General features: G+C 36.2%; 1 protein-coding gene across 1 annotated transcript in view; it reads right to left on the bottom strand.

Moving 5' to 3' along the window:
* LOC103469947 (transmembrane protein 132B) overlaps positions 1–19,316 on the bottom strand; it is a 243,194-nt gene that overhangs the window by 32,537 nt on the left and 191,341 nt on the right. Inside the window, exon 8 of the mRNA XM_008418032.3 lies at positions 3,473–3,616. Within this exon, the coding sequence (XP_008416254.2) occupies positions 3,473–3,616 (144 nt within the window). The remainder of the gene's footprint in view (positions 1–3,472; positions 3,617–19,316) is intronic.

Raw genomic sequence — 19,316 nt, 5'->3', positions numbered from 1 at the left:
CCCTCTGTAGGTTTTAGGGGTTTTGGTGGCTCTTGCTTCAAAACAAAAGCAACAGTGAAATAAATAAGATTACAAATGTACAAATATGTGCTGTAATTTCATGTTTAACAATTTGTATTTTTTTTAAATATACAGGTGTGAAATATAGTGCAGAATAAACGCTACCTAAACTTATTAGTAGTTTTTGCATTCAATTTGCACAGTCCAGTGCTTTCACTTTCTTTCTGTTAATCATAGCTAACCTACCTAACAAACTTTTTATTAGTCAGCTTCTCTGCTAAGGGAGACATTGTCTTCTTAAGAGATATGTCACCTCATTCTCCGTCATTTTACTGAACCATCCATGTTTATTTCTGATGATGGGAAGTAAACAAAGGTGCTCCTTAAAAGGCACCAGGTCCATTATTGACTGTCATTGAAACTGGAATTACAAGCACCACTTCAAGCCAAAGTTTTGAAATCAGGGAACATTTCTCCAGTTGCATTCAGAAGTAAGCAAGACTTTCTGAATGAGGAAAACTCCTTATTGCACTTCGATCCAGCAGTGGTTCAGCTTCAACAAACGTGAGTCCAGCTCAGATACGACACTCGGATGAGAATGTTTTTAAATGATTTAGTTAAAGGGTAAAGCTGAGGTAATTCTTTTCCTCAGCTTCCTTGCTGACAATCATCTACAAAAGGAGCAGATATGACAATTCCCACCCACTTTCGAGGCGGAACTCTGTTCAAATCAAAAACAATCTCAAAGGGGTACAATAGGACCCTGCAGTGCAAAAAGGCCTCCAGTTTATATGAAATTTAACAATCACAGATTTTTACAGAAGAGAAAATCTGTTGTCACATGGTAAATGGTAATTAATTTTACTCTGAATAAAGCTTTTAAACGTCAAAAAAATGTCAAACTAACAGAACATTTGAAACTTAGACAAAAACAAAAGTGCGTTTTAAAAAAAAAATTAAAAACAACTTCAGTTTAAATCCTGTGATTACACCTTTAGGCTTGTTACATTTTTTTTCTTAATTTTTTAAAAATAAAGTCTCTACATAATGCAGGGCTGAAAGTAATGACAGAATCATATATCACATTATTGACACATCTTATTGATAAGTTTAATCCGGTTGTGTTAATATCAGGCGGTATTTAATTGTACTGTTTTTTCATTACCAGGTGTTTTCCTGAAGACAAACAAAAATAACCACTTACTGACGCATCACATCCAAACAATCCACTTACAAACAGAAAGCAGATATTACATTCTCAGCGAATGACTTCCTTCCATTTTCACCAAGCTGTTATTGATTGTTCCTTAAATGCTAGTACTACTGTCGGCTTGTACCAGGAAATTGGCATCATATTGAAACTGTCACAGCAAGGGTGTGTTTCATTTTAGGCCCAGAGGGCATACGGAGTGATGCACAGGAGGAATCAATTTTCAGCTGCAGGTATTGACTGGTTTCTGTGAAAGTGTTAAAGGTATTTCTGCCTCATCAATTAGTAAAGTAGATTGTAGTTAGCCTGCTTGGCAGAGCGGCTTAGGTATAAAGCTTTTTTCTTATATCAGGGATACTTCCGAGAGATGGTGAACAATATTCAGTTATAGTTGTTAAGACAAAAAATCTAGATCAAAGAAATTGTAAAATTCTAAAGACTTTAAGCTGGTTGAGTACCAAAGATTTTCAAGTCACTTTTTCAAGTCTAAAGTCTTTTGTCCCAAATCAAAGTAACATACATGTCATGCAAAAGGTTCTTAATAGAAATGAGCATCTATTTAGTTAATTATGAGGCAATTTTCTTTTTGCTCAGAAAATCCTGTTTAACACAGAAAGACTGGTATTGTTTTTACTTCTACCAGCAGATGCCAAACCATTGTATTACCTATTGCACAATTTTAAGCTGACATTTGAAACTCAAAAAACACAACATTTGACAGTTGACTTGTACTCTCCTCCACCAAACTTTTTAGGTTGACTGCCAATCTGCTACATGTTGTTTTTGTGTATGGTTCTGGTCTGCTCTGCATCCCCAGAACCAGAACCAAACGAGGAGAAGCAGCATTCAGTTTCTATGTACCACAGATTTGGAACAAACTTCCAGAAAATTGTAAAACAGCTGAAACACTGGGTGCCTTTAAAGCTCAACTTAAAACCCACCTGTTTAGAGTTGCTTATGGCTGAATTAGAATTAGAGTGTGGTGTCACTCTAATTCTAGAGTGACACCACCATCCAGGCCCCGTCACTCTGTTAGGTGACGGGGCCTGGATAATACTCGTGTTAAACGGACGGTGACGACAGGCGACAACAGGCGCTTAAATTCCGTAACAAAAGTATGTTTTTATCTTTTTTTAATCTTTTTCTTTTTTTCTTGTATCTTTCTCTTTCTTATTGTTTATTCAATGTCACATGCTGTTTTTATTTTTTCTTTAATTATGTAAAGCACCTTGAAATGCCTTGCTACTGAAATATGCTATACAAATAAAATTTGATTGATTGATTGATTGATTGATTGATTGATTGATTGATTGATTAATATAAAACAGAAAGTTGGCACTTTAGAAAGTCATGGGGTGGAAACTAAAGGGATGCTGCTGATTACTCTTAATAAGGCAATGCTTTTGTAAGAGTACATTTGTCATGCTATGAGAATAGAGCAGCAGGTATGTTAGACAGGCTAGCTAATCCAGACAAGAGCTACACTAGCTAACCAGCTAATATAAGCTTTTATAGTTATCTTATAATGTGGAGTACAGTATTTTGTCTAGTATGCATGCTTACTTTAAAAATGGCCTTTTTACTCAGACGGAGTTTATTATATTTTTTTACCATAGTCTTTCACAACTGTGAACATCTGTTCTTTTAAGCTGACTTTAAATGCATCGCTACTTGTTCCTGAAGTCAAACTGAATTTGTGATTTTCCTAAATAAATAGTGGAAAAAAAAAATTAAATAGATAACAGTCACTGGTCCAGCAGTTTTGATGGTCTTAAGAAATAGTTTCTTTACAAAATTAAAGTGTTGAGGTGTGAAAAGTGTATTCATCTGACTTCCCATCCCTCCTGAAAATGTCCTGTGGACAATCTTGTTTATTTTTACCAAAGGTTACAGCGAGTGACACTGACATTGTGTACCGGCAGGTTAATGAGAAGTGAAGAAGCAAAAGAAAAGGCATGGGTAGGACAACAATTTAGAAGAGCCAGTGAGGACTGACCTTCTTCCAGTAGGGCCAGTAAAGCATTAGACCTGAACAATGTTTTGTGTGAGCCCACTTATTCTTGAAAACATGACAGTGACAACCAAGAGTTTCACCCTTAACGTGTGCTTTAAAATAGTGTTCACTAAAAACAAACTGAATTGTGTTGTTAAATGTTAAAAGGAAGTCATATTATGGAAAGTCAGCTTTGCTTCTCATTCAGTTTGTGCCTCAGAGGACGTAGCTGAATATTACAGATCTATGAGTAAACCGTGAACACGTACCTTAACCACATCCACATCTGTGGAGGCGCAGGTGATCGACTCGTCCACCTCCCTCACCTGCCCATCTGTCTCCACTGTCACCACTTTAATGGGCACTGCTACACGTCTGCCTGTAAGAATGGCCGTGTTCACCACCTCTGTGTCCTACAGCAGGAGAAAAGATGGACACGATCTTACCACAATATGTAATCAAGGAGTCATTTCTACCTCATCTTACCATCATACACTGAATTGTTGTTTATTGTAGTTGTAAATTACTGAAACCAAATAGTATCCCCAAAACGATTTTGTCAAACTATAGTTTCCACAAACGTGAAGCCTAATTGTATGTTTAACTTTCTTTTGTGCCAAACTGCATGACACGTCTCCAAAAACTGCAATCTATTTCCAGTTAAAATTCAGCGTCAAGTGGGTGGGCAGCAAGGCATGATTGATGAGGATGACAAATCCAGAAGAGGAGACATGAATGAACAAGTGACATGGTGCAGGGGAGAGGTTTAAAGGAAGAGAAAATCTGAGGGAGGGGGGAAAGAAGTGATTATAAACCTCACAATTATTGTAATCAGCATGATTACATTTGATTAGATCCTTACAACGAAAATAGCACAAACAAACGGGTGCATACATGCAACTCAGAACACCGTGTGCCAGTGTCAATCTTGATTATTTGGCATTGCATCTCCAAGGGGGCCTTCATCCCCGCCAACACAAACGCCAGCCTGATTACGGGGTATTTTGCTTGTCCTGTTCCTCTGGATGGTATACATAAATCAATGTGTGTGCGTTTGCAAGTGTGCATCACATTTTACATCAGAGGCATAAGAAACATAAAATGACAGAGAAAGGTGCTATTAAGAACGGGAAATTATAGAGATACAAAAATACCACATCGATTGCGAGAGCAAAAAAAAAAAAAAAAAAAGGAAATTAATTGGTTCATTGTTAACAATTTGAGCAGGAAGATGTGCTGACTCATCAGAATCAATGCCTCCCGATACTGTTATTGATACCGTCACAATAATACGTCATGAAGTCCAGAGTCTCATCTTTCTTCTTTTCTTTCTTTCAGGAACATTCTACTAAATCACATGGACAGATTTAATTTTGTTTGATGGAAAAACGTTTTGACGACAGATTTGAAATGAATCAAATGTCCTAAGTTTATTCCAAAAATAATAGTTTAAATGGCCATATGTAACAGTCTGCTTTGCAGGAACTAGATGATCCACCAGAGACTTTTGCTTCTGCATTCATCAGCTGCTGTATTCATCTCTCTCTGCTAGTACAGAGTGGAATCATCCTCCCAGATTTTGGTCCACATTGACATAATAGTGTCGTACATCTAGGATACAAATGTCCTGCTCCTCCAAATTGCAAATCTGATTGGAACTTGTTGACATGATCCATGGAAGTAGCCATCAGAAGGGAACACTGTGGTCATAAGGGGATGAACATGATAAATGATCTGAATTTATGTAGCGCTTTTTGTGCCATAGTGACCATTCAAAGTGCTTTACATTAGAGCCACATTTATCTAGTCACTCTCACAATTTTTTATGCCAATACGCAGATCAGTAGGCAACTTGGGGTTAAGTGCCTTGCCCAGGGGCACATCGACATGTGACGGGAGGAAGCTGGAATCGACCTACAACTTTCCGACTCACTCGCTACCCTACCTACTGAGCAGCGGTCATCCCATGATCAACTGCAAAATGTTGCTATGTGCAGAAAAAACTGTTCTTCACATTCTGCCAGTGACATGCGGTTATAATGGGAGCAAAGACACAGAGGCGCTGTCTCGGGGCACAGCAAAAAAATATATAAAAAACAAAAACACGACAAAGTCAGCAGTGAATACACACTCTCCCTTGACACACACACAAAAGTTTAAGCACATGTGACCAGTAACAACCTGTCTAATGCCCGATCCTTCTCTGCCACACACGCGACTCTGTGACCTTTTCATAATGAGATCTCTCGCTCGTTCTCTCTCAAACAGACATGCACACACACTTTCTTTATCAGTAATTCTTAGTTTTCTCTCCGCTTCATACACTCTGCTCAGTCTTGCTTGAAATCAAAATTAAAGTGCTGTCCAAACATGGGTACAGTTATAGGTTGCTGTTGAGAAAGAGGTGAGAAGGAGGAGCGGAAGAAAGATTAAAGATGGAGCAGAGCTGAGGAGGACAAAAGACCCAGGAAATACAGACACAGAGAAGAAATAATTACATCATTGTGAAGATTTTTATCCAATTCAAGTTGAAATGAGCAGGAGAGATAACTAAACAGGCATGTCCACATTTATTTTTAAGTACTTAATTGTTTCCATTTTTAAGCACGCGTGTTAAAACATCAGCAAAAAAAGATCAGCGTACGTTTTCAAATTTTCTTGCTTTACTTTTACTGTCAATGAAAGAGAAATAAATTTTGCTCCTTGTAGAGGATAGGTTGTCTCAGCTGGATGCTTTAAACTTTCCTAAACAGTTTAAACAAATACATAAGAGTAGAAGTTTTCTCACTTGTTGCAGTCATTTCCATAATGATCTGCTTTGGAAGGAATATTTCCTTGTAGTGATTTTCTAACAGTAATATTTACACTTTAGCACTTTAATCAACTGAAAAACAATAAAATAATTTAAAAATGCTAAAGTTGCATTTACTTTATTTTATTTTTTTTAGGAATTGTTATAGACAGTTTAATAACTGTGAAACAGAAACTCTCGTCAAACTAAACAAAACTTTTCATATTTTGGAGATATAGGTGTGTCTGGAAGCAGTCTGACCTCTGGTGACCTGAGCACCCTGCCTCTCACCAAGTAATTACTGGAGATGGACACCAGCTCTCCTGCCACCCTGCAATGGTAAACAGGTGAAGACGGTGGAGGGACGGCATTTTAAACACCACCGACAAGGAAAATCAAAATTCTGTCTTGGGTTTCAAGGATAATTTATATATTTTGTTTGTGTCATGAAACAAAATGTTAAGCAAAATGTGACATTAGCAGCGCCATGCTACTCCATAGAAAATGTGGTTATGAATTTTACACTGAAATATTTGCAGTGGACTTGTTAAGTTTGATGCAAACCACTAAGCTTGGACAATAAAGGTTTTAAAAAATTGAAGAAAAAACAAAGAAAAATAATATTCTACATCCTCAACAGAAAGGTAAACATGTAATCAAACAGTACTCTTATTTTATTCATTTATTTATAAATTCATAGTTTTTTATTATAAACACAATTTCTGACGAATCGTATTGGAAAGGTATTTTTACAGATTTTTTTGGCTCCAGTGGCCTTTATTTGATAGTTTATTGACAGGAAAGTGGGTAATGAGAGACATGCAGCAAAGGGGAAGACATGCAGCAAAGGTCGCCAAGGCCGGGAATCGAACCTGCAACAGCTGCGTCGAGGACTAAGGCCTCCATATGTGGGTTGTGCTTAACCCCTGCGCCACCACAGCACACCCTGGAAAAGTATTTTTATGCAAAAAAGATAAAATAACTTCTTTGCAACTTTATCTTGAAATTGAAAATTTCATTTATTGAGCAGATACGCCGATGTGCTCAACCAAGAGTCTGAGTTTTTGACCAAATGTAAATAGAAGACATAACTGAAATTAACATTTGACTTTACTTAGTAATTATGAAAATTACAGCATGTAGACATGCTGTTGCACACTCACTCTGGCTAATGGTGGTGACAGCCAGACATTAACCTCTGACAGCTGCCTCATTTGAATTTCCCCCAATCTTTGAGCATGGGGTTGAAAAAAACCTACACTATAAGACATTTTAAGTTCCTTATTAACCCCGAATGATCACTGACCTAACCCTAACCCTAACCCCTAACCCCATATATATATATATATATATATATATATTTCTTTCTGTATAAAGAAATGCATTTTTGTCTGAGTTTATGCTTTTTCTGAACACCTGTGCAGAAAAAGGGTGCAACATCCGGGAAATTTTACAAAACTGATGATACCAGAGGGAAGCACACAAATGTTTGTGTGTGTGTGTGTGTGTGTGTGTGTGCGTGGGTGCGTGCGTGTGCATGCGTGTGTGTGTGTGCGCATTAAAAATGAATTGACAAAAATGTGTGTGATACAGGAAAAGTCTAGAAGACGTTCTGCCCTGTGGTGTTTACTCATGCGTGTTTATGCTGTATAAGGTGTGTGTGCAACTCAAAGTGAAGCAACTAGAGCGAGACCACCTATCACATGCATACACGCACACACATCAAAGGGTCGACACTGTGAAAAAAATGTAGCCTTTTGCTTTTCTGCAAAATTAGATTTCATGTTAGCACAGGAGCATGTAAGCACTTTTCTTTCTTTTCCTTTTTATTTTTCCATTAGGCTATCAGCAAATTTCTCCTTTCTCTTTCTCTTTTGAACTCTTGCACAGACACACACATTCAGAGATATTTTTTTCAGTCAAAATGGCAGTAGTGACATCAACTCTGTGGTTTTGTTTCTTGTAAAGGCACAGAGACATTAAGACGCTTTCTCTCTTTCTCCCTCGCCCTCAATCTCTCACACACATACACACACACACGCACACAGGGATGTGTATCTGCCTTATCTACTTTTCTGTTCATTCCTTAAACTGTCAGGTTTCTCATTTGGAGGAAATTGCTTGGAACATATACAACTCAGAATCTTCCTTTGTTCACACTGTGACCTTTTCACTACAGTCTAATAAGCCAAACAATGGGACACTGGCCACACAAAGTCTGCTGCTACCTCTAGCTGCTGTATAACGCAAGTAAAATAAAGTGATTTGGAAAGAAAGGAAAACAAGACCAATTATTTCCCAACAGAGAAGCAAAGACTGTTTTCCAGAGAATTTGCAATACCTGTCATCCGGAAATGAACAGTTTCTGCAACACAAATTTATGGAAGCCATAGTCTTAAGTATATTGCATTTAGAATATGCACAGTTTCTTTCATGTTATAATAAAGCACTTTATTGTATTTTATAATGCAACGGACTAATACAAAGTTGTGCATAACTCTGAAGTGAAAGTGAAAGATTGTTTTCAAAAATCTTTCATTGATAAACGTCTGAAATGTTTGCATTTGCTTTCAGCTCACCTAAACATAAAGCAGTATCTCTTATAAAACACGATCCTAAGTTTTGAATGATTAGTCCATCTAAACCCAATTGCAAAATATGATTTTTAACATAGACTGTTAACATTAATAGGAGAAGCAGTAGAGTGTGGTTACTCATGGTGACTCTAGAAGAGTTGCAGAAATTCAAGGCTCAGGTGGGAAAATCTGTTCATAGAACTATTATTTATTATTCACTCCAGAAATCTGACCTGTATGGAAGGCTAAGGAAAAAAAAGCCATTTCCAAATTAAAACATTAGGAAGTCCCGTTTCTGGTTTGCTACAGGTCATGTAGGGAATTATTAAATATGAAGTTGTAGCTCTAATCGGTTAAACACTGCATATCCCCAGAACACAACATCTCCATGGTAACACATGGTGGCGGGAGTATCATGCTGTGGGTATGTGTTTCTTTAGCTTAGACTGGGTAAATAGAGTTGATTGGAAGAAGGATGGAGCTAAATTCAGGGTAAATCTCACAGAAAATCTGGAGCAGTGGTTTACTTTTAAGCATCTCTAAAACCGACAAAAAATATGAAGGTTTTAGATCAAAGCTTAATCCTGCATTAGAATGGTCCAGTCAAAGCACAGACAGATATCTGATCATTAATCTGAGGTAAAACCAATGTCTATACATACTAGCAATGTATTCTGGCTAAAACTAAGATGTTCTGTAAACGACAATGAGGGAAAATATAATAGGCCAAGCATAAAACCACGGTAAACAACAAAATATGAGAAATATGAAGACGTTGAGATTTGTCACTGCATATGACAGACTATGCAGCCCTAAATGCAGCAACAAGCTAATGCATGTTGATGTGTTTCCCCACAGTAAGAGGACTCTGCTTCAAGTTAAAACCATCATTTAATTAGCCTTTGTAACACAAGTACTATACATACCTTGTAAAAACTAGAACAGCAAACGGCTGAAAAAAAAAGCATTAAACTCACTTCATCTATTGATAGACGCAGCAATTAAGTAATTAGGCAAACTGCTAATGGAGAAATTGACTCTTTTACCACTTTTAGCAGGAAATTAACAAATTGCCTGCAGGAAGAGAAGAGTGATTTGATCCAGACTCAACCTTTGATTCATTATGTAATAATTGTTTAGAAAACATTTCTCTTTAGTGAATGTTTGTCTTATTGAATGGCAGCAATCATCCCATCATTTAGTGTGGAAGTTTAACTTATTTTAAAACTGAAATATGATAGAGAGCACCACACTCATTATATATTATACTTTCTCCTGCTTAACACTTTTTTCCCACAGTTCTACTCACCAATTTGATTCCAACTAAAATATATTACTACTAAAACACATTTTAATCTAAACAAAAGTATTTAAAAAACATCTCTCTAAGTATGTAGTTTTATAACAGTAACTGGTAGCTTGACCTTTGATTAACTTTGAGTTTATATGGAGTTTTTTTTCATTATTATCTTCATAGTTGTAATAATTATGTCAACTGTTAAGAAAATGAAGAAATGAATCTACATATTGAACCAAAAGATCACAGCAGAATACTTGAGAAAGAAATTACAGGTCATTTATGTGTATTGTTAATCACATAATTCCTCAATAAAACAATATGATGAATAAATATGCAAATCAAATGGTTATTATGCCACAGATTCAGTTTCATTTCCATGATCAAATTTAAGGGTAAATATAAAAATGTGACAGTAATGGGATCTTTTCATTCTATTAAAGTCTAATTGCTTAAGTTTTATGAGAACCACAGAGAAGTCCAGGATACAGTTGTTCTTAAAATAAAGTCCTGTTGAAGTAAATGAACTGTGACTTGAACTGATATTGTAATTAACCAGAATGACAGTCAGTGGTGTTCACTAAAATAACCATTGACTGACTTTCTAATGTAAAGATTTTCCTGTCATCAATATCTACTTAATTCCCCCAGTCCATTGCTTCAAATACAGTAAAGATCACGTATGTCTATTGTCAGAGGTTGCTACAGATGGTTTGGCTAAACGTGTGGAAAAAAAAGTTTATTGAGCGTGTTTGATGCCAGAAAAAGAAGAAAAGAGGTGCAGAAAAATAGAATCAAAATGAATAGAAATTTATTTCTTTCCTAATTATTAAACAAGAAAAAAAGTTTTGTATTGTGAACTTTTGAAAATGTCTTTCTCAAGTTCTCTCTACTTCTTTGAAAGCAACCATTTACTTCTTTTTAGAGTTCTGCCATTTTATCCCATAAACCATGACACAGGAACCCCCTGAGCAACCTAAGCAAAAATGAGTCACGCTCTTCTCCTACTGTCTACCTTTCTCTCCCAGCACTACATTTCAACTATTACAATCCTGAAAACTGTTTGTTTGTAGATTACCTACTGCATACATCCTGATTTCCATGAACTATTTGCATTTCTTTTATTTAAATCCCTGTATAGTGGTGGCAAACTGTATAATTTAAGGTCTACCAGCACTCCAGAGTTTGCTTATTTCACCTCAGATGAGGCTGCTGAATTTGCATTTATTGTGTTTGTGTTGCCAACACCTCAAGGCGATCAGCAGCACCAAACCATAAAAGGAATCGTAAAATGAGACAGATTGCAGAAAGGCGAAGAGAGTGAAAGAAAGATGTGAACAAGAAGTATAATAGGGTTTGGATATTGAAAAGGAAGTGAAAGCTGACAGGATAAGTAAAGAGAAAAAAAGTGCAAATATTTAAGACAAGATTGAAGGAGGTTAAATGAGAGAAAAAGTAAAATAAAGGTTGGGGAATGACAGAAACAGATGATGGTGCTGACACCTGGGCGTGCTGCCTAGACTAGAAAGAAGTTTTGTGTGTGTGTGTGCATGTGTGTGTATGATTTGTCAGGGATAAATGGCTATTATCACTATGACAATGTTAATTACAGCCAGACTATTAGGCTCGAGGAGTGTCGCCTCATTTATTTGGTTGTAGAGTTGCTGTGTGTAGATGTGTGCATTTCTCAGCTTATGTCTATGCAGATTCTCTTTTGTTGAGTGTTCCTGCAAGTGAGTGTGTGTTTCTGTGTGAAACAAATTTTATTTTTATCCATGTTAGACAGAATAATTACTCAAAATAAAGTGGCGGTGAAATGTTGAAATATTTCTTTTGACTTATCTGACTTCTGACTTATTGTGTAAACTGAGTAGGAGACATTTCAGCTCTTCCACTCAAGAGTTATTGTTGGGTCACGCTTTCAAAGTCAGAAATTATTAGCAAATATGAAGAGGAAATTTTACCCCAACTCATCTTAAAATCATTTTTAAAAATCAGGAACGCAAATAAAGTAGAATAATAAGTAGGGTTCCCAATATGGGGTCAGGTTAGTTTAATAATGATGTGGAACCATACAAAGCAGAAAAACCACAAGCACTTCTTTGGATAGTCTTTAAAAGACTCTAATACAGTGCATATAAATGTAACTGAATTTAATGTTTCACCTGATAGTAAAACTATTTAGATAGAGTGCAATACCTCACTTTCTTATTGCACTTTTCTCTGAGTCCATTTCTGGGGACTCAAGTGTATTCTTAGCCTCTTCACCTCTGCTACCAATCTCAGGCCGTCTCCTCCTGCTCCACCTGCCTGTCGGACATGATGCTAATTGGAGCTCCTAATGAAGTACTAACAAGTCTGTGGGGTATCTGAGAGTCAATTGCTCCATTCCTGGGTCAATCAGGACACACCTAACCTTTGTCATTCCTTTGCGAATACAAACAGGCAGGCAAAGGTTGCATCCGCACACAAGTAACACGCAGACAGCCTTCACAGCCACAAAGTGCTATCAGGCCTAGTGTTTTTCTTGGGGACAGCTGAGATTAGAATGTGTCAATACTGCACACAAGTAATAACAGGCAATTATCAGGAGTGTGTTAAGACTTTTACGCAAGATGCAGGTCAAACAACGTTACTATTACACACTTCTTTTTGTTTGTATAACCATATAGGATCCTATTCAGGAGAGGAGCTTTTGTCTTTGAAAATGGCTGGGTGGTAATAATAGTGCTAAAAAAGAAAATGCATCCAGTTCAGGAAAGGTTTGCAAAAGTATTCATTGCCCTGAAGTTTTTAATGTTTTATGATGATTCAACCACAAATGTCATTTTTTTTTATGTGAGAGGCACAAAAATAATTGCAAAGTAGAAGGAAAATATTCACGGCTTTCAAATCTGCCTTCTGAAGTCACCTGCTCTTTAGGCAGATTCCTTAATCTTTCTGTAAAAATACAGTTCTGTAAAGGCTTTGACAGGGAACATTCAGGAAAAGAAATGCCAAAAGAACGACAAAGAACGCTACAAAAAGGTCAGGCATAACCTTTTGGAAAAGTTTAAAGCGGGGTTTTTGTTAAAAACCCAATATGCCGAGCTCTGAGAACTCACTAATTGGGTAATTTTTAATTTGTTTACAACAGAAGGAATATGACAAACGTTCACTTGCCATTTCAGTACTTTACAGTTCTAACACATAAAAATCTTGTAGTGTGACGTAGATCTGTATCCAAATCATTTTGGTCAATAATTTGTGAAGCCAACTTTTTCTGCAATCACAGCTGCAAATCTTTTGGTGTATGCATCACATCTACAGACTGAACTGTTTGGCTATTCCTCTTTGCAAAATAACTGAGATCAGTCAGATTTGATGGAAAACATCTGTTGGTATTAATTTTTTTGCTCAAAAGAGTCACTCACATACTGTAATCTTAATCATTCCGTTTTAGTTCTGGCTTAATTTTTAATGTTGGTATCCAGCTGGAAGGATCCACAAAACATGATACTGCCCCCACCAGTGGCTTTGGTTTTCCATCTGACCTTTAGGACGTTTGATGGCGCTTGTTGCAAAGACCTGTTGCTTTCTTCATGCCACTCTTCTATAAGGATGCTGCATGTTGATTAACAATCTCCAACAAACCTTTGAGGTATTCATAGAATTACACACATGTAGACCATATTTACTTTGCTGCATTGCATTGTATTTAGGGGCATGAGAAGAACCAAGTCTTGTGTAGTGTGAAGAAAGGATAAATGATATTTGAATAAAAAACTGAAAACTGTGGAGATAATTTGTATTCCGACAACCATCCGTTGTTTATCACATCAAATTAAAATTACATCGTAAGCTGGGGTGCAAATAGTTTTTTCAATCAATTTAAAAGAGGAAATGTCTGGACTCCCTACCATGAGTTGCCTCACTGACAAATATCATAGAAATATAACTTAACCGATAACTTAACACAGTTGACATTTTTCTTTCCTTTTCATAAATTAACAAGATAAGGAACAAAACATTGAGACAGAAATAGATGGAGAAAGAAGAAAAGTGGGAAGTGAAGAGTGAAACAGAGTAAGAAAAATGGGAGAAGCAAAAAAAAAAAGCAGAAATTAAAAATGGGGGTTAAGTGCTACAAAATTAGAGTAATTTTGAATAATCAAACAGAGAGGGAAGAATAAAAAGAGGGAGGAAAAGAGAGGAGGGATGAAGACAGTTGGTAGATATGAAAGCTAACAGGCCATCCAACCGTGCACACACACATGGAGTGTATTTATTTTAGTAATTGGGTTTATGCCAGATCCAGACATTTTCACTAACTCTACACTTAACCCAAAATCAATACGCACCTTAGTCCTGGACCTAATCCCTAACGCAAGAAGAGAAATTCTTCTTATGGGAACCAGGCTTTGGACCCCCTAAGGAGCACCAGGTCCTCAAAATGTAAGTATCTGATGAAAAAATTGGCCGCACAAGGTTAGAAATGCTGAAACACACACACTTGTGTAAAATCCTTGGGAGAATTGTTCTTTCAATTTCCAGAGGCCTAATTTAATTAGAACTGCCCTGCTCTTGTCGTCTCTACCACCGTTTGTTTGTCTCTTTTCTCTCTTCCTCTTTGCTTCTGTTCACTTGAAGGACTGACACACATCCACTGGACCTCTCTTCGTTTTCCACCATTACCTCTTTCAATTTTGGAAAGCTTGTTTAATATAATACAGTGAATATTAAAATAATTACAAACCCTAGTTTATTTCTTCATTGTCACAGTTTCCTCATGGCCCAGACTATAATTAGATGGAAAAACACTCATTGCATTTCGTACAACAGTCGTGAAAAGAGTTCTGCATCTCACTTGAAAAGCATAGCAGGTCAGAGAAGTTGCCGGATGGTGCAGTGCAAAAGACTTATTCATGCATTTATGCATACATTGCATACTTGTTATAAAACGGTGCAGCTATGTTGAGTCTATTAAGCTGTCAGGGGAAACTCATCAGACTGTATTGAGTGAATCCTTCTTTGTGAACAAGCATGCAGACTCAATGGACAGCTGATTGCACCAAGCTTATTTACTCAACTCAATTTTGTATATTTTATATAAAAATTGTTTAATAATGTTAACATTTTATTGTGACAAAAAAGTAAAAACAGAATTGGAGGGGAACATTTTCACGTTATTATCATTGATGTTGAATTTTAAAACATGACAGGCACAGAAAGAAACACAAAAACATTGATTTTGTTTCCACCAGCTTGAATAAAAAGTACTAATATGATTGTTTGTGTTTTGCCGTTTGATAAAGCTGTTCATTAGCCTCCTGTGATCTCTCCTAAATAGTCTTGTGTTCCTTTTTTCTCTTTAAAATCTTGCTTTCAGCTTCTAAAAAATGCTAATTTTTGTTTGTTCTCTGTGCTAAATCTTAGTTTTCCATCTCTTCTCTCTCTTTTCCCCCTGCCCCTCATTTTGTTTTCCCACTACATCTTTCTTTTAAAATTTCATTATTTTAATTTAGTAATTTTATTTATTTTGGTATCTGAATAATTAAAGTTGTAAAATAGCAGGTCTGGAAATAGCTAGCAATAATCCAGAGTTAGGAGTAATTTGCTCTTCTCTTCTTTTAGGCTTCCCCGCACCTCTATCTGCTCTGATTCTGCTGCTTTAGTGGTCCATGAAGAACCAGTTGTCAGACTGAGCACTTCCCAAATGTGATTATGTAACTGAGTATGAAGGAGTTTGTTTTAGATTTGGTTCAGGGGAGAAAAATCAAATCAGTCAGTCATGGTAAAATTGGGAGCTTTGATTATCCTTCTGTTTCTCATTTTCTTTGAAAGCTTCTCTCTGCAGCCTTGGAGAAATCCTAGACTTCCTACATGACTTTATCTTAGAACAGATAATTAAAACTTTTTCACACTTCCTCAACAAGGAAGTTACTAATTCAAACAAATAATAATAGCAGCTTCTGAATCTTTGAATTTGAATAACTCTTGGTTTGGTGCAGTCAGACATACTGACTACTGGTGAGTTTGATGCTGAAAACTACATTAAACATGGTGTCACAGTCAACAAGTATTTACATTACCTTTTTGATTTTTTTTAAGTGTTCAAAATGCTAGTAGAAAATTGAAACAATGAAAACAAACATTTTTAAATGAATCATCTCAAATCTAAACAGGAAATAAATTCTGTAGAATTGCATCTTACTTGGAATGAATCTGTCAAATCTTGTGATTTGACAGATTATTTAGTTTTGGGGAATTGGAAAAAAAAAAGTGCCTTTTGCAATAAAGACATTAAGTTACAGTTACCATGCTGGAGGTAAGCAAGCAGGGGAATTCTGGTAAATATTTGTGAATAATCACAGCACTTTCTGAATATATGATATGTTAGAATTGTAAAAGATAAACACAGAAATATGCTTAGAGTGTAGAAAAAGCTCGAGATGTGAGAAAAAGAAATAAAGGAATAGATGAAAGAAGGTGTAAACTTTAAGCCTTTTAATGAGTTGGGTATGTGTATGGGAATGGTTTCATTAACAGATATTTGATTTTTCAGTTTCTTTTTCTGCACTTACTAACCTTTTTCTACACAACCAATCAGAAGAGGAAAATTAAGAAGCCACTTAGCATAACTGCTCTGCTAAAAGAGCAGAAAATGCACTCATACACACAGGCATCTTTAAGAAACAAAGATAAACAAGAGTCCTAATTAAGAATTAATTACATAGTAAAGCCTCAGAGAGGTGAAACTCTTTGGAGAAATGAAGGAGGATGAAGATAGAGGATGAAGATGAGACAAGGGCAAATGGAGTAGCAACAGGACGGGTGGGAATTTAGAAAAAGAGGAGCGGGCGTGAGGTTAGGGAATACATAGACAGAAGGGGAGAGAGAAAAGTGTTTAAACCTGAAGAAAAAAACTAATGAGAAACTGGAAGGATACTGAAATTCTGCAGTTCCACAAAGCTACACAATTACAATCAGGCACAAACAAGACAATAAAAAGATTTAACAGATATTTTAGTTTTATGTTCTTCCAGCATGAGCAATAAATTAACAAATCTGCATAAATGAGTATATGTAAAGCAAATTTGTGGAACAAAGAGACAAGAAAGGGCCATTAGGTTTGTCGTAGTGAAAATGTTAAACTTTTTGCTTTTATTTTTTGAATCAAGTCAGTTGTTTCAAAAATAATCAATTCAACAATGTTATAAAAAACAAATATTAGATATGACACCGGAAGGGAATATAACAAAGTACGTTTTAGATCCTATTTTCCCTCTGATACAAGTTTGTCTTTTATGGTTTCGTTCACTTCCATTAGTTATACAAGACAGATGAGCTCAGTGTAAATGAGTCTAAATCATCAGAAAAACATCCACTTAAAAAAAATCCAAAAATAGCTTAACACATTTTGAGTGAACATTTAACTGCGGCGTTGTCCTTGGTGATAAAAACTTTAGATTCTCAAAGACTAATTTTTGTTCTTCTCTACCCTGTTTTCATAAATTATGGTGGGAAAGATTGAGAGTGATTTGCAATGACAAACAACAAATGACATACAGCACAATTAATTATTGCCATTTTAAGAATGATAAATTTATGTGGGACTCTAAGTGTCATGTAACACAAATATTAATTATTAGTATAAATTAAGCTTAATTTAATCCAAGTAAAGTCTCTTTTTGACTTTCAAATAGGATGGTGTGAGTCAGAACATGAAAACAAACGTATATTTCACCTAAAGCATGTCAGATGCTACAAAGACGACCTTGAAATCCACAGTAAACACCTACATTTTTTGGTGTATTTTAGTGTATGTATGAAATGATGCAGTGTTTATGAAAAGTCTAAAATGATGTGGTCAAATATTGAAAGTGTTGACAATGTGCCAAGACTTTGTTGCTATTCTATGTTTAAAAAAAATGTTTTTTTTTGGAAGAACTGATGCTGTTTGTGTCAATGCGTAGATCTAATCATTTTTGTACCCACTCCTATTACATGTAAAAATAAAACAGTGTTGTTTTCCACAGACTTCCATTCAATTTGAATTTTTACTTTAGAAAGTTTTAACTTTTTAACTATCTGAGATAAATAAAATGCTACAAAACGAGTTCTGTTTATATCTGTATCTACAGGAAGTTTTGTTTGTAAAATTAATTTTTTTGCCATCTTTTCACTCATTGATGCCATGTTGGCAGCCGATTCTTAAAAAAAAAAAGATACAAATACAAATAACACAGAATACAACACAATATTATAAGCTCTTATTTTGATGGCGAGTTTAGGAGGAAATTACAACTAAAATTGCTTCAGGATTCTTTTTGAGAGCAGAAATCATTAGCTAATCTTAATCACGTTGAATTCAGTCAGTTTATTATATCCAGTCTGTTAATGTCTGTGTTTCCTTCTCTCTTTGGCTCCCCTCTCGCCTCCCCGCTCAGCTCTCCCTAACAACTCTCCCTCCTAACCCCTCATCTCGAGATGAAACCAATTTTTTAGGCCCCACAGGAGACAAATTACTCCTAATAATCCCTCGTTTCTTGGAGAGGGATTCTTTCGTCCCAGCTCAGCCAAGAGACCAGAGGCTTAATGGATATATGGAATTAGGGGGAAAATGTTGGAGATGGATCAGTGATGACAGATAGTATTCTGATTCTCATTTTTGGCTTCCAAAAAAAAATAAAATAAAATAAAGAGAGCCATTCTGTACCTACACATCAGCCCTGTTGATGAGCTGACTCTTGACATGCGAGCTGGTAGCAGATGGCTGATGTAGATTTTGAATCATATAAACAGTCGAAGCAGGAATAATGTTTCAAAGCCAGCATACAAAGCCCCTGATGCAATTATGTGTGATGCACAGCTTTCAGGTACTTTAAACAGCTGTGAGCAAGATTTCATATTTTACTGTAGTTGTATTTCAGATGCTTCCCAAATTGTGATCCTCTGATGTGAAATTGGCTAAACTGAAAGATGTAAAACTGTTTGAAAGCTTCCACATCTAACACACTTTGAAGTTACACCTCCAGCTCCTAATTCTATTCCTTTACTCTTCCTTCTCTCAAAGACCTGGGAGAAAAATGAAGCTTTCATCTTGGCGACCTATCACAATGACCCCTCTCAGTGACGGACACCTTAAACAACCAACCAATAATCAACACCTGGTCAGGCAGCTCTAGTAAACAAATCAGGAAGCCCAAATGGCTTGTAATAACAGCCATTTTGATGCTTTTACGGAAGGGGAAAGGCAAAAGATAGATGAAGGGAGAGAAAGTAAAATTGGATCTGTAGATATGTGTATACAAAGTGAGGCTGTTCTTGCTGAAGATGAAACGGTCTTTCCATATAGTAAGCCTGAAGGAAGTCTGTATGGAAATCAGTTTTCATCAGTATTGTCTTAAACCCCTCTTTGCATGATTGCTAGTGTGTCTTCTAGTGAATGCAACAAATTATTCATCTCA

Source organism: Poecilia reticulata, chromosome 9 (assembly GCF_904066995.2).
Source record: "Poecilia reticulata chromosome 9, P_reticulata-male-v2, whole genome shotgun sequence".
NCBI classification, from domain to species: domain Eukaryota; kingdom Metazoa; phylum Chordata; class Actinopteri; order Cyprinodontiformes; family Poeciliidae; genus Poecilia; species Poecilia reticulata.
This window is presented reverse-complemented; position numbering and strand designations above follow the sequence as displayed.